The sequence below is a fragment of the Malaya genurostris genome, chromosome 3 (genome assembly GCF_030247185.1).
Source record: "Malaya genurostris strain Urasoe2022 chromosome 3, Malgen_1.1, whole genome shotgun sequence".
In the NCBI taxonomy this organism is placed as follows: Eukaryota; Metazoa; Arthropoda; class Insecta; order Diptera; family Culicidae; genus Malaya; species Malaya genurostris.
The window spans coordinates 210,889,569-210,906,000 of NC_080572.1; the positions used below are offsets into that span (position 1 = coordinate 210,889,569).

Genomic DNA, 16,432 nt, shown 5'->3' on the forward strand with positions numbered 1-16,432 from the left:
GTTAATCGATTAAGCCACAGAAGCTTACATCTGCTCGGCTGGTAAAAGGTGCATTTAAATGCATACAGTCGTACTTGCTAGCAGAATGCAAGTTACAGTCGAAACCAGTAAAATTCATGCTTAGCTAACATTAAGTCATCACAAATGAAATTTTCCTTCATTTGAAAAAAATATGTCTTTATGAACTACATCGTATGAGAGATTAAGTCACCTGTAAAATTAAAATTTTTTTAATGTGCACAATTGCAAGAAACGTCGAGATTTTATGTTATTTCGAAAATAGAGACATCTGATATTGAAAAAAAAAATTTATGCCAAATGTCTTACACTCCAAAAAAATTTGAATTTTACAGGCGACTTAATTCATCATACGATGTAATTCATAAAGATCTAATTTGTCAAATGACGGAAAATTTCATTTGTAATGCATAATGTTAGATTATTTTGAATTTTACTGGTTTCGACTGTAACTATAAGATTTTTTTTTCGATAAATTTCATGTCATGGAATTTTAGACACAATATTAAATGTTCTTCCACGTAAATTTGCGTGAAATGAACCCTTCGATTTATGTGCATCTAATAACATGTAAAATCACAGGATTTTTTCTAAGTGTGTAGATTTGCATGAAACGTGGAGATCTGGTGTTATCTTGTATAATCTAAGACATACGACAACAAAAAATAAAGCTCGATTTCGGAAATCTCAAAATTTTTATGTCCCAGAATCGAGGTCTTTTAGAAAAAATTTTGTCAGGATAACACAAAATTATGTCGTTTTATGTAATTCTGACATATGGCGTCAAAAAGTCCCAGATAGCCAAATTTTTCCCTCCCTCCTCATTTATATCCGTTTTAGCTAAAATTTTGCATAGAGACTTTTTTGAGGTGCTTAAGTTTAACCGCTCAACGAAATTAGAGATTATCCCAAAATATGGGCCTTCTAATGATCATATGCCACTATCTGAAATCATTGAACAGCTAGAAAAAAAATTCTGGCGATTGGCTTATTTGTACGATTATATCATCGAAACTTGAAATGTCAGTCAAATGATCTTCGAAATTGACCCACTGCCGAATATTAGTTTCAAATCTGATTTTCTCAAAACCGGTGACGAAAAACTCAACTGACAATCTCTTAGAAAATTAGTTTAGATTATTCTGTGAAAATTTCTGAATGATTCATTGACTTTAGCGGTCGGGAAAGTCAATTTTTCTAGAGGAAGAATTGGATAGCTGAAAACGCCGTCTTTCAACTTGCTCATTGAATATCTCGCCTTCAAAAGCATGGATAAAAAAATCTATCCTGACAATGTCTAGATAATTTAATTTAGATGCGATTAGTGCATAAAAACATAAATGTTGTCGCGATGAAAATGAAGTGAATGTTATTTTTGCGAAGGTAAGTCGATTTCTATGGCGGCACCATTTTTTTGCTCTTGTGTTCTGGTAACGTAACGTAACATGAGAGAGAAATAAAATCGGCTCAAAAAGGCTGTCTAACAAGCGGTAGCTTTATTGGATTTTATGTGATGTAGTCGAACTGGTAACCGAAAATATCAAAATTTTCTTGGCAACCCAGCCACATCGAGTGTCATTTTGCATATTTGCGAGAGAGCATGGAGAGAAATGGAATACGCACAGCGAGTCACGTGGTTTTACGCGACCTACTGGCCTCAGCCCTTAAAGAACGCTCTCTACCAACACGATTCAAACAGTGTCATCAAAGAGAGACGGATATCATCGCAGCAACAAAAAACCGGCATGGTTCATTTAACATAGAATGGACACCAGGGCGAGAGCGAATTTCTCTCGATGACCTGTCTGAGAATCAAAGGTTAGCACGCTGCTGTGGGGATTCTCTCTGAAGCAACGAACGGTCACTTATGCTCGTTTCGCGATCCGATTCTATATGGACAGTTGATAATTGCGATAGAATCATTTTACTATTGCCGCTTATTCTAACTATGTGCATATAACCTATGTATAACTTATGTCTATGAAAATGTCTGTGAATGCTCCACACAAGGGTTTTGAAATATTGCAACCTAGTATGAGAATCATCAAGTCGATTCATTGATTCGATTTTCTGCGATAATTGTTAACTTGCGATTCTCTCTTGGTAAATTTCACACAGCACCGATCATTATCAGACTGTACATTTTTTTAAGGGCCGTGAAATACTCAGAGTATGAAATGAAGCGAAGAAATGTAGAAAAATTTTCTCACGGTTCATGCATTGAGAGACACTGTTTGTCCCTTCAAAGATTTATGGAAGTGGCCATGGCCTCCCAATTTTTGGCAACTGGAATAAATATGTCAAAACTTGCTATTTTTTGTTATCCCCGTAGTTCGTCTACGTAATCGTTTATATTTCTTAACCTTAGTTAGTTACTAAAATTTTAAAACTAATTCACTACAATTTTGAAATGTGCTATATTTTATCACTTTCGAATATTGGTTATTACTGGAATAGTAAGGAAAATGCTTGTGATCGTGTCACAATATTCGGAAGAGAAACAAAACTTGCTTACTTGGTTACTTTCTATTTGCTCTAACCTCTCCGTTCCCTTTAAAAAATGTTTTTTATATTGCAGTTTAATGATCTGTAGTAATAATTTTGTATCCCCTCCCCCAATATTTAATGGAACTTGCAGGCCCTGGATATAGTAAATCGTAGCTTAGCTGGTATGAATCAAGGTACGTTTTGTCGGTTACGTCACTTATACCATCATATCTTCGGAACCAAAAGTGACAGCTATTTGATCTTCAAACTTAATCAATGGTTCAATAGCAGCTCTCAAATGAGCCTAAGTTTGTTGAAATTGGCTCAGCAATCTTCAAGAAAATTGAGCGCGAAGAAAACAACGCGTATTGTCGGTTATGTCACTTATACCATTGTATATCCGGAAGATGATCAAAGATAACTTTACCTTTTTTTCAACGAAAATATGATTAAGTTTTTCGTGCATGCAACCATAGCTACTGTTCCATTAAACCTATCGTAGCTAGAGCATTTGAACAGTCTCTTAGAAACTAACTCTTAGACACACAAACATACCTGCCCGGTTCATAACTGCGTCGGTTGAAGCGTTTGCAAACTGCACGGCAACGGAGATTACTCATACCGAGATGCATATGCCACCGATATGAATAGATCATTGTTTCCGAATCAGCATGGAAAACCACACTTGCACTATTTACGGAAACTAGCTCAAGGTTGAACGGTTGGTTAGTGCACATCGCATCACACTCACCATAATTGTTCTCCTCAAAAACCATTGGAATCGAATTGCCAGGTACATGCTTTGTATATAATGTCACACTACTTTCGTGGGACAGCATCAGTTCCCGTACACTTCTTGTCACCAGAAATGTCTCCGGCGTCGAAATTGGCCTTATTCGTTCTGACAGCGTCGATGGTGGTTGAAGGCATTAATTGCGGTCTGCTAGACATGTTCAACACTAACTCGGATTATCATTTGGCTGCATCGATGGATGCTGTGTTTGGAGCACTGCGAAATGACATCAGTAACTTCTTGGAAGGGAGCACGGAGGCCTCAGTGGAGAAGGATGTCACGTTCTGGTGCGGAAATAGGTACGTCTCTAAATACGTTATCGTTCGTGTGGCAATCTGAAGAACGAAATCGGGATGACATTGACATTCGTTTTTTGTTTTTTTTTTCAGAAACTCATCGCAGTTCATGCAGACATTTTTCAATGATACGGATTTGGATTCGAAAATAGACTTCACCAAACCGCTGACGTTTATCATTCACGGCTGGTTGGACAACGCAACTCGGATATGGGTTAAAACAATGGCTCGTGATGTCATAAAATATGGCGATACTAATGTGTGTAGCGTGAATTGGTCACGACTTGCGAGGTACAACTATTATCAGGTAGCCATGAATCACACTCTGATCGTGTCCGAGTATATGACAAAGTTTGTTGAATATTTGACGCTTAGTGGTCTAGCCCTGGAAAACGTCACCTTTGTTGGCCATAGCATGGGGGCGCAGATTAGTGGTCAAGTGGGGAAAAATTTCAATGGAAAGATTGGTAAAATCTACGGTTTAGATCCAGCAGGACCGTGTTTCACCTTCCCCAGAGATCGAGGACTGCAGTTCCGGTTGGACAGCAGTGATGCCAGGTTCGTTCAGATGATTCTAACTTCGAGATTCACGATCGGTGTCGGAGTTGGCGAAGGTCATGAGAATTTTTACCCAAATGGCGGCTATTCACCGCAAACGAACTGTGCTATTCCGGTGACGAGCGATGCCGAGTTTGCCGATCAGATTATGTGTAGCCACCTGCATGCGACAACCTTGTTTCGGTTATCCTTGAATCCAGCGATCGTGTATCGAGCTCGACGCTGTGTCAATTGGCCTGTCTATCTGCTAACTCTATGTAAATCGAACGAGGCTAGTGTGATCGGAGTGCACAGTAAACAAAAAACAGGTCATTTCTATTTAAGAACTTCGGCATTTTCGCCTTTTACCAGTTTAATTGGAAGGCATTGACATTCGAATATCTTTCATGCAAATAAACTCTAATGTTATTGTTCATAGTTTCTGAATTTAAATTTTGAATGTATTCTTCTAAACAAAGGTAATCACGGGGGGAACTTTGAACAGGTTGAAGGTTTTTCTTTAGAAGTTGTATTCGTTTGTCATTATGTTTATGAGCGGGTTCGTGTTTTTTGGCACCTGTTTCACATTTCTTGGCTTTCACAACGGACAAGTTTATTCTCACTAAAAGTTTCTTCACTTCTTTCAGGGTAACTCAGAAACATTGCTATTGGTATCTTTTTTCCCGTTAGCGTCTATCTTTCGGATGTGCCGAGTGACATAGTTTTCAAAGTGCATTCAGTGAGTTTATTGGTGCAAATGATTTCATGTCTTTGCGCCCCCCAGGAGAAACTTGTCGAAAAACTTTCGTTCACTTCTTTTGGGGATGTTCAGTCCCATTTGTCATCTTGAATGCCGTCATCGCTACCACCACCACCACCAGCAGCAGCTGCATGGTCAGTGTGCAACATAACTCGTCCTCCTCCCAGAAGAGCGTTAGCAAAAAAAATGTCACACAAACTTGACTCAGAACAATCTGTGCGTTAGGGAAATGCCTCGTTGAATGGTTATATTTGGAGATGCTAGAGGGCATTTTGTTTTTCTTTCTAGAAAACGAATCTTGTGAATAAATGGCACTAACGAGTTGTGACGAAGATAGACAGACACAAATATTATGTGCTTGCGTAACACCAAGATCATTATAAATTGATTGCAGACTGAATTTGCAGAATCGACCATTGCGACCGGAATTCGCCACTACCCTAATGATAATACCCTAGTTTTAAGTTAGTTTTAATTTAAAATAAGAAAATGCCCTTGGCATCTAAGAGCTTAAGCAGTGTGCCTTCAAACATGTTACTATTGAATAAAAAAAAAAAATTATAAATTGATAAAGTATTTGAGAGTAAAGTGGTTTAAGTCTTGGTGAATCAACCGACGTGGAAAAGCTTCGGATTATTGATTTATTGCATGACTGTCTCTGATTTCGCTGTAAATAATTCACAAGTGTTAGATATTCAAATTTTATTCGATATACTGATAATATTAGACTACAACAACAGAATATTATCCTCAACATTTGTTACTGGAACATTTGTTGTCTTGCGAACGTTCCTCATTAAATTCCGTACAGACTTCTTGGTGACAAGTTTTGACACTTTTTTCCAATCTTTTTCAATCTGTTGAATGGTTTCGGCTGCCGAGACATGTTTCCTAGGATGTGCCTTCGTTAATGCCCAAAATTCCTCAATCCTTGGTCCCGCAAGGATTTGTAATCGAGTTTCACGTAGGTTTCGTCGTCCATGATTATGCAGTTCAAATTTCCAGCAAGAATCGTATTGTACAGCTTTCGAACCCTCGGCCTGATCGATGCTTTTTGTTTCGGACTACGTTTTTGTTGTTTCTGCTTCTTATAGGTTCGAAGATTCAAACGTTCTTTAGCACGAAGAACATTTGACTTCGAAGTGCCCACTTTTTTGGCCACATCCCGAACTGAAACCTCCTTCTTTTGCTCGAACGCCTTCAGTATACGTTTATCTAACTGAGGGTTAGCAGGACCTTTTTTCGACCCATTTCGGTTTATCCTCAAAGGTATTATCCTCACCGAACTTCCTGATTGCATTTCGCACGGCTTTTTCACTTACTACTTCCATTTTTGCTATCTATCTCAGTGACATTCCGCGTTCTGTGCACCATTTGTACACCATTTTTCGACGTTGTTCTGCTGAAAGTCCACGCATTTCGAAACAAACTAATAAAAAGGAATAAACAACTGCACAAGTGGTTAGAGAAGAGTGTAAACAACAGGACGCAGCCATAAAAATTGACAGATTCTGAACCATTGCGAAATGGCAGCGGTTTTTGATTGCGTCCATACTTTCTGGGACAGTCTTTACTCCGATGTGAATTTAAGATAGGCAATTGTCAACGCGACAGTCGACAAAATCGATCTGGTTAGGGAGCAGAAATTTCAAACATTTTACATGTTTTGAAGTGTCCGATTTGAGTCAAGTATACACAGTTTTGCTCTATAATTTGTTACCTTTCTTCTCTTTCATAGAAGTTTTGCAAAAAAAAACATTTTCAAAACACAAAAAGTTTAAGAAAATTTATGAAATCTTTATTGTAATCGATAGAACAATCAATATAATTTATGTTTGAAAACGATTTCATGCAAATGCTGGCCGCGGTCCCATTGGATGGCCCAGGCGCAAGGTCCAATTTTGGCACACTCTCTCAAACATATCGGCCGGTATTTCACGAATAAATGCTTCAATGTTAGTTTTCAATGCGTCACTCATTACTTTTTTATCCTTGTAGGCTTGAGCCCCAAAAGAAATAGTCCAACGGCGTTTAATCGCACAATCTAAGCAACCAATTGACGGGCCCAAAACGTGAGATAAACTGTTCACCGAAGGCAGCTCTCAATTAGGTCATTTTTTTGCGAGCCGTGTTGGATTTGGCACCGTCTTGACTTGCCAATTTCTCATCACTTAAAAAGAACCGGACAAAATTGGTATTCGCTTGATACTATGTCCCGACTATATGAAGCAAGCCAGGTGTTGTCCTGATGGAACGCGACACCTTCTTCGTTAGCCACTGCTGGACATTTCTGATCTAGAACTAGCTTCGAATCGTCCAGTTGTAAAAGTACTGAAATTAGTATTTGGCCATATAGAAGCAACTCATTACTAGTCCAGTCCCATCAAATGCACAGTCGAACCACTAGTCCTTGTTTGAGTTTTAGGTTAAAGTTGCTTCGTCGCGCTTTGATCACAAACAGCTATGACGCTTTGAAAAAAATTATTGTTTCAATCATAGAGGTTTTAATGACCCCCGATCCTCGTTGGATGGAAATGGAAACTCATCTCTGTCTAGAAAAAGGGTGACAACGAGATCCAATAACAAAACAAAAATTTAAGTAACAAAAATGTAAGCCAATCGGCCACGTAAAGCTTTTACGCAAAAAGGCCAGAATAATTAATAATAATTTTAATTAATTCAGACAAACATTCAACATTAAGAATACCATCAGCAGTTAAATTAATTTACATTTCTTATAGCAATTTATTCGGGCAATGCAACATAGGTGGAGATAGCGTTTTTCGAAAATATATGGTCGAGAATAATGAGGGGTTTGGGGGACGAGTATATCATGATAGTCGATGCTCTTCACGCAGCCCTGGGTTCGATCCCCAACCCCGCACGTAGGGTCCAGAAGATTTTCTGGTCCGAAGAGGCGAATGGTGTTAAAACCTTTATTTTTTTTTAAATAAATAAAATTTTTATTCTGGCCTTTTTGCGTAAAAGCTTTACGTGGCCGATTGGCTTACATTTTTGTTACTTAAATTTTTGTTTTGTTATTGGATCTCGTTGTCACCCTTTTTCTAGACAGAGATGAGTTTCCATTTCCATCCAACGAGGATCGGGGGTCATTAAAACCTCTATGATTGAAACAATAATTTTTTTCAAAGCGTCATAGCTGTTTGTGATCAAAGCGCGACGAAGCAACTTTAACCTAAAACTCAAACAAGGACTAGTGGTCAGAAAGGTTCGACTGTGCATTTGATGGGACTGGACTAGTAATGAGTTGCTTCTATATGGCCAAATACTAATTTCAGTACTTTTACAACTGGACGATTCGAAGCTAGTTCTAGATCAGATATGTCCAGCAGTGGCTAACGAAGAAGGTGTCGCGTTCCATCAGGACAACACCTGGCTTGCTTCATATAGTCGGGACATAGTATCAAGCGAATACAAATTTTGTCCGGTTTTTTTTAAGTGATGAGAAATTGGCAAGTCAAGACGGTGCCAAATCCAACACGGCTCGCAAAAAAATGACCTAATTGAGAGCTGCCTTCGGTGAACAGTTTATCTCACGTTTTGGGCCCGTCAATTGGTTGCTTAGATTGTGCGATTTAACGCCGTTGGACTATTTCTTTTGGGGCTCAAGCCTACAAGGATAAAAAAGTAATGAGTGACGCATTGAAAACTAACATTGAAGCATTTATTCGTGAAATACCGGCCGATATGTTTGAGAGAGTGTGCCAAAATTGGACCTTGCGCCTGGGCCATCCAATGGAACCGCGGCCAGCATTTGCATGAAATCGTTTTCAAACATAAATTATATTGATTGTTCTATCGATTACAATAAAGATTTCATAAATTTTCTTAAACTTTTTGTGTTTTGAAAATGTTTTTTTTTGCAAAACTTCTATGAAAGAGAAGAAAGGTTTAAAAAAAAATAAAGGTTTTAACACCATTCGCCTCTTCGGACCAGAAAATCTTCTGGACCCTACGTGCGGGGTTGGGGATCGAACCCAGGGCTGCGTGAAGAGCATCGACTATCCCATCATGATATACTCGTCCCCCAAACCCCCCATTATTCTCGACCATATATTTTCGAAAAACGCTATCTCCACCTATGTTGCATTGCCCGAATAAATTGCTATAAGAAATGTAAATTAATTCAACTGCTGATGGTACTCTTAATGTTGAATGTTTGTCTGAATTAATTAAAAGAGTCCTAATAATGATTTATAACTAGATTTCGTTAATTTCCAAATCAAAATATTTCTCAATATTTCAGTGAAAGAAACTATCAAAATGCTGTTCGGGATGCATTTATGGCTTTCAGAAGGGCCAACTTGTGGATTTCTCTACGATATCAAACACTTTTCGCAGTATTTTTCTCGAACGAGCAACAGCCAAATGCTGGCTTTATTTGCACTCGTTTGGTGCGAATTTTGCACAACGAAAATTGCAAAAGGCTAATAAAATTATTCTACATTTGCACTAAACTAATCATTTTTACCTCCGATTTGTAAAGAAGTAATCTTTATAGTTCTCTAGCTAACATGTAGAGCCCTTAGAAGGGCTGATTTTGTAGAATGTTCCCCATCGTTGTCCACTTTTCGTTGTATTTTTCTCCAATGCAATAGACCAGCACCACGATGACATAATTGCTCTTATTTGAAGTGAAACTCACCCTGTAAAAGTTCCACAGCATATATGCTCACAGAAGAACTAGTTGTTGTTTTTTTGCGATTAGGCTTGAGGAACGGAGCCAGTGCTGTAGTTGCGGTTAGTCACAGTTAGTCAGTGATTAACCAGCTCATAAAACATCAACTTCTCAGGAATCGAGAAAATTTGTTTTTTTTTGGAAATTTTGATAATGACTGATTCAAGTAACCACGAAGGGTGCAAAAGCATTAATACCTATTGAGATATCGAATCGTTTTTTATTTATTGGCTAAATACATAACATCTTGTAAAGATAATTAGAAAGGGCGCCCTAGGAATGTTTCTTGGGTACAGAATCACGATAGGAAAAATGAAAAGAGCGCCCTTTAATTTATTCCAGGGCGCAGAGTGAAAGTATTTAATAAATCAAATGATCCAACTGAGGGCGTAAATCATTATTTTTTCAAGCTAAATAAATAACATCTTGTAAGGATAATTTGAAAGGGCGCCTTATAATTGATTCCAGGACGATTCCAGGAATCACGATAGGAGAAATGATATATACTCATATAATTGCCTCTAGGGCTTAGGTTGAAAGTATTTTAAAATACATTCAATAATCCTTTAATAAATCCTATAATCCTATAATAAATAATATTTTGTAGGTAAGATTGGGAGAGGATGCCTTGGGATTGATTCCATGGCGCAGAATCACGATAGGAGAAATGAAAAGGGCGCCCATATAATTTATTCCAGTGCACAATACATCAAATAATTCTACAGCGTAAATCATTATTTTTTTCAAGCTGAATAAATAACATCTTGTAAGGATAATTTGAAAGGGCGCCTTAGGATTGATTCCAGGGCGAGCAATCACGGTAGGATAAATGAAAAGGGCGCCCATATAATTGCTCCTATGGCACAGGGTGAACATATGTTGAGATTTATCAAATTAATTCACTGAGGGCGCGAATCATTAATTATTTTCATGCTAAATAAATAACATCTTGTAAGGATAATTTGAAAGGGTGCATTAGATATGATTCCAGGGCGCAGAATCACGGTAAGAGAATTAAAAAGGGCTCCCATATCAATGCAAGGGGTGCAGAGTGCAAGTGTTTTAAATACATCAAATCATTCTACTGAGGGCGCAAATCACTATCTATTTTCAAACAAAAAAATCTTGAAAGCCTAATTTGGAAGAGCGCCTTAGGAATGATTCAAGGGCGCCGAATCACGGTAGGAGAGTTGATAAAGGCGCTCCTAAAATTAATTCCAGGGCGTATGGTGGATAAATTTTTAAATACTTTATATAATTCTACTGACGGCTCGAATCATTATTTATTTTCAAGCTAAATAAAAAACATAAGTAAGGAGTGATTTATTATATTCAAACATAAAATATACTAGCATTTATAACTGTCTGTAATCTTCATCAACAGCTTTCAATAGTTTCAAGTTGACTCAATTGAACAATTGGACGATAATGAAGGTTTGAGTAAGAAATGATGAAGTTCAATAATTTTGAACAAGGTGAAATCTTATGATCACTAGCATCCTTCTTAAAACTCGGCCTTGTTTAGTGGAGGTCGGTATAGTAGAATTAATTACCACATGAATTAAACTGTTGGCGATTCCATTAGTATTTTCCTATTTCTTTTATGCATCTGAGATAAGACTTTGTAAGATTTTATCATTTTGATTAAATATCGACTCAATGCATAGTGAGGTAGTTCACCTTTCAATAACACTCACAAAAGCATTAAATTCACTTGTGAAGAAGCAAATAACAGCAGACTTCTTAGACATTCTCATCACAAAGAATACGGGAAAACTATCCTTTTTAATATATAGAAAGCCAACCAAAATATTATATGTTATACTTCTAATCATTCTCATCAGCTTAAAATGTCAGTTTTTCACCATATGATTCATTGAATGCTTAAACTTGCCCATGGAGAAAAAGCGGTAAGAAACGAGAAATAATTCATTCTCGATATTGGGAAGTTTAGTGGATATTCGGAGCAATCAATTCAAACAGTTTTTGATAAAAAGAAAAACTGTTGAAAAAAAACAATCACTTACTACTTTAACCCCACCATCAGAAAATTCAAAAAGAGTTTCAGTAAGTAAAATTAGATAAGGTTTTCATTCTAAGTCAAAAGTAGCGAAATATGTAGCTGAAAGTGTAAGAATATATGTAAATATATAAGCATTCCAAGTTTTAATTTATTTATATGTAACTTAGTAAAATGAAATATTCTGTAAGATGTAAAATGATTCATAAAAATAAGAATTTCCTTCTGAATATGTGATATTCGTGTTTATCGATTACCCAATTTGCTTACACAACTTGAAAAAATCTTGTGATTTTACGTCTCATAAGATGCACATAAAGGGAGCGTCGTACACTTCATACGTATTTATATTCAAGAACATGGAAAGTTGTGTGATTTGAAAATTACATGGATTGAAATCCAATCGGGATAAAAAACAAAAGATCGATAGAAACAGCGCGGACTTCAACCGTGAAACATTAGACTACAAGCACGCCATTTAATGGATTGAACAACAGATGCTCATATTTGCATAGTAAATAATTGATACATATACATATACTTAGTAGCCGAATTTTATATTGCGTAAGTATACTTAACTTGTCCAATGACGCAATATAAAATTTGTACAGAATTTTACAAGCTCCGAGGGTAATGTGCACTGGGCTACCAAGTGCCCATGTAATTTTCAAATCACACAATTTTCCATGTTATTGAATATAAATTCGTGTGCAATACGACGCTTCATTTATGTTCATCTTATGAGATGTGAAATCACAAGATTCAATAGAATATTTCGCAACTTTCACAGCAAGATATTTTCAATACAATCAAAAGCCTGGATATATAACAAAACTCAGTTTTGAAAAAATAATAAATACAGAAAGTGAAAATTGACACCTGGGCACTAAGAAACATTTAGATTATGATAACACATTATGTTTGTTGCAAATGAGTTTTCATGGTTGAATTGTGTGGCAATTATAGAGCTTCAGGAAACTTAAAAAAGAGTTAAAATGAAGTTTTTGAGGAAAATACGGTGCCCCGCTCGCATCAAATAAGTCTGATGGTAGAACTGTATAACTGTTGTATACAAAAATACGAAGATGAAGAAACAACAAACCCCGTTATAGAAATCTAACTTCAGTCAATTGCAATGCGCCCCTGTACCACGGAAATCCAGGCGCCCCATCAACAAAGTCAACGACTAACCAATGAAATTTGAACAACTACCGCACTGAACGGAGCCTCATACTCGCCATTGACTTAAACACCAGTTGAATAATACCGGGTGTAGTTCCACTGTCTTGATGTTGATGGCGGTCTGCGTACTCGATGTGTCTCCGTTCATAAATTATCATAGGAGCAAATCCACGCCAAATCGTCCAAAAATGGCCAAATTCTGACACGATCCCCTTGGATATGCATGGGACCTTACATGTGTGATCGGTATAGCAAATGAAGTATTTTTCACTGGTCTGGAGATTTTTTTCACTTAAGTCTAATGGGCGTATGTGTTTTTAACCACATTATTTTCAAACAATTATAACTAGAAATCTATAGATTCCACAAAAAATATGTCTAAGGAAAAGTTATAGGAACTGAACTTTCTAAAAAAAATATACACTGAAAAAAACCTTCTAATTTCTTGTGAAATCGAAAATAAAATTTATTTTTCAAAGTTCTCAGCTATATAACCGTACGACTTTTTTAAACTGCTTATCACAAAAAACGTCAAGTTACAAGGAAACTGATGAATGTCTTAGAAAGTTGGAGAGATGATTTAGTAAAAAGTTTTCCGAGGAAAAAATTTTTAACAATTTTTAAAAACGATGTTTTCATGGGAGTACATGTATCTGAGCAATGGAATATTATTTTCCAAGCTACGTTCAATGAAAAATCTCATTGGAAGCTACTTCCTAAATGCAGTTATTTTCGACGTATATGAGGAACTAAATCGAGAAAATGGATATTTTATGAGAATATGCCCTTTTTGCCTTTCTCATATCGAAAGGCTATGCAATCGCTGTGAAAACCGACTTTAAAACCGAGGCCCGGAGGGCCGAGTTTCCTATAGCATTCGACTCAGTTCGTCGAGATCACAAAATGTCTTTGTGTGTGTATGTGACAAATAATGTCAGAGATTGCTGAACCGATTTTCACAAACTTGGATTCAAATGGAAGGTCTTAAGGTCCCATAGGGTAAAGTGTTGTAATATGCCCCCCTTAAGAAAACATTGAGATATTTCCAAGTGTATTGATATGTTTTCCTCGAGAATGTAAGTATTTCATTGCAATACGGATGAGCAACATAATTTTCAATGACTCCAATAGAAAAGATGAGAATTGATTGATATAAACACATTTTCCAAAGCGGCCACATTCTTAGTTTTTTTCGCTCGCCTCAGACATAATGCCCCAGCAGCCGTAAAATATATCTCACAACAAATCAGTGGCATGACACACAACAAAAGACATTTTATCCCACAACAATGATGCATTATGCTTCTTGAAATGTCCATAAAGTTACTGTTTTGAGATAATCAGTATGTCAAAGAAATGGCGAATAAAACATCTATTTAGTCGAAGCAAAACCTTACATCGAAAAGCAGCCAAATGAAATTTTTAGTTTTTTCATACTTTCCTGCAAACGACAACCACCAAACTTGCATAGCAGAAAGATCCTACGAAAAGATAGTGTTAGTGATAAAACTTTGGTTCAGAAAAGTCTTCAATGCTCAAGAAAGGAAAGGGGGCATTTTGGCTAGCAGGGGCGCTTTATAAGACTTTCCCCTACAAATTTCTTGAATTTCATTTGGATCCGACTTCCGGTTACAGAATTACACACAAATATGTGCAAACTTATTAAAAAATGTGCACTCAATTTTCTCGGATATTTCTTAACCGATTTTCACAAACTAAGTAGCAAATAAAAGGTCTTAAAATTCTTTGAAAAGTCTCCGAAAAGTTGATCTAGATCCGACTTTCGGTTCCGATATTGCAGTGCGATGAGTGAAAATTTTCAATTTCATGACTATTTTTTCACAAGCGATTGCAAATCGGGGTACACATTTTTATAAAACTTATCGCGTCCGAAAGTACCGATAATAGTGAATAAAATCTCCAAAAACGGAACTCACTTCGATTTCTCAGCCACGGTTAAACTGATTTTCACTAATCATGATTCATATTAAAGCTCTAATTGTCTTTAAATGTACTGTGCAATTTCATCAAGATCCGACTTCCGGTTCCGAAATTATAGGGCGATGAGTGTCGAAACATTCAATGGCGATGCAAAACTAGTACACGTCGATATGTGCGGCTTTGCTCCGTTTGCAGCGTGCTTTGTTCAATTTCAAGTAGCGCTGCTACATTAGAATTTATATTTTCCAGGTGAAAAAATGTAAATTTCTAATTCTATTATTCAATTTGTACCTACTTGTTAGTGTTATTAAAAGATCATGATAACGATGCTTTTCTGTAAAAGTACACTTATAGCCTATCTCATATAGAAAGTTTGTGCAATCACTTTAAAAATTGACTAATGAAAATTGGCCCATAGGGCTAAGTGTTCTATATTATACATCAAGTTGAGCAATGTATGTGTCTGTGCGTGTATGTGTGTGAGTATGTGTCAAATAATATCACTCATACAATAAAAATCTCATGGTCCAATAGGTTGCTAATGAATTTCGTCATTTTGAGCGACGATGCAAAAAAGGGTAAGATTTTTCTAGATTTAGCTTAAAACTGATTCAATTTGTAGGCTATATTGATTACTTACTAAACGAACCGAGTTCGGTTATACTGGTTCCAAGTTCCCGGAGGTCAAAAAGTTCAAAACGAGACTCACTCAGTTTTCTCAGATATGATTTGATCGATTTCCACAAACAGGCTCAAATAAATGTTCCTATAGTCTCATAGGTTGCCGTTTAATTTTATCCGAATCCGACTTCCGGCTCCAGAACTATGGGGTAAAGTGTGTTTAATTATTTAGTGCGACGATGCAAAATAAAGAAAAATTCTTATGAACTTGACATAACTGTTTACAAATTGAAAAGGTTATTTTATTTAAGGAGTGTATCGAAAAGTAGTTAGCAACATTGATTATTGAATAAAAAAGCGGAAAAAACATGTTTTGACATCAGTTTTCGATATATTGTAGAAAAATTACATTTTAATGCATTTCACTGATTATATTGAAGAAAATCCTAGTTCTGCATAAAATGTTCAAAACGACGTATGTTACAATGAGAGATTCTCTTTGTTTACTTTCTGTTTCGATTATTGCGAAATATTCCTGCATTTTCCGGTCATTTCTTCAGTGCAGATTAAAAGATGATAGCTTTAGTTGTTATTATCGATAGATAATTGGAGTGAAGGATTACTAAGAGTACCGTAATAATCGAAAGAGAAAGTAAACAAAGAGAATCTCTCATTGTAACATACGTCGTTTTGAACATTTTATACAGAGTTTCTGTGAAACGCTCGCACTTTGGACTTGACATTCTTCATTAAATTCTGCACAGTTACTTTTGTGACTTTCACGGTGGCAGCTGTCCAGTTTTTTTTAACTCCTGCATGTTTTGGGACACTGTACCTTCCTTCCGAAAGTGCAGAATTTTCGTTCGTGTTTCCGGATCAATTCGACTCATCATTGAAACGATAAACCGTACCGAAACCAATCGATTGAGCAGCTGTTATTGACATGTAAACAAACATATCACCGCAAAACACGCTGCAAAAAATTAAGCCATTGAAGAGTAATAACTGTTTGAATGTTGCTAACTACTTATCGATACACTCCTTAGTTGCTTACTAAACGAACCGACTACGGCTATAC

At 36.6% G+C, this 16,432-nt stretch overlaps 2 protein-coding genes across 18 annotated transcripts in view; one reads left to right on the forward strand and one right to left on the reverse strand.

The window, feature by feature from the left end:
• LOC131434696 (cell adhesion molecule Dscam2) overlaps nt 1-16,432 on the reverse strand; it is a 446,907-nt gene that overhangs the window by 262,199 nt on the left and 168,276 nt on the right. The window lies entirely within an intron of this gene.
• LOC131434699 (lipase member I-like) lies at nt 3,200-5,419 on the forward strand. Its single transcript, XM_058601714.1, has 2 exons — nt 3,200-3,597; nt 3,688-5,419. Exons 1-2 carry the CDS (start codon nt 3,317-3,319, stop codon nt 4,520-4,522), a joined length of 1,116 nt encoding a protein of 371 aa, XP_058457697.1. The 5' UTR covers nt 3,200-3,316; the 3' UTR covers nt 4,523-5,419.

What these genes read in the sequence shown, in the direction of transcription:
- LOC131434699 (XM_058601714.1), top strand. Translation starts at nt 3,317, where the DNA reads ATGTCACACTACTTTCGTGGGACAGCATCAGTTCCCGTACACTTCTTG. An exon ending in ACGTTCTGGTGCGGAAATAG is followed by an intron (nt 3,598 to 3,687) that starts GTACGTCTCTAA and finishes TTTTTTTTTCAG; the next exon opens with AAACTCATCGCAGTTCATGC.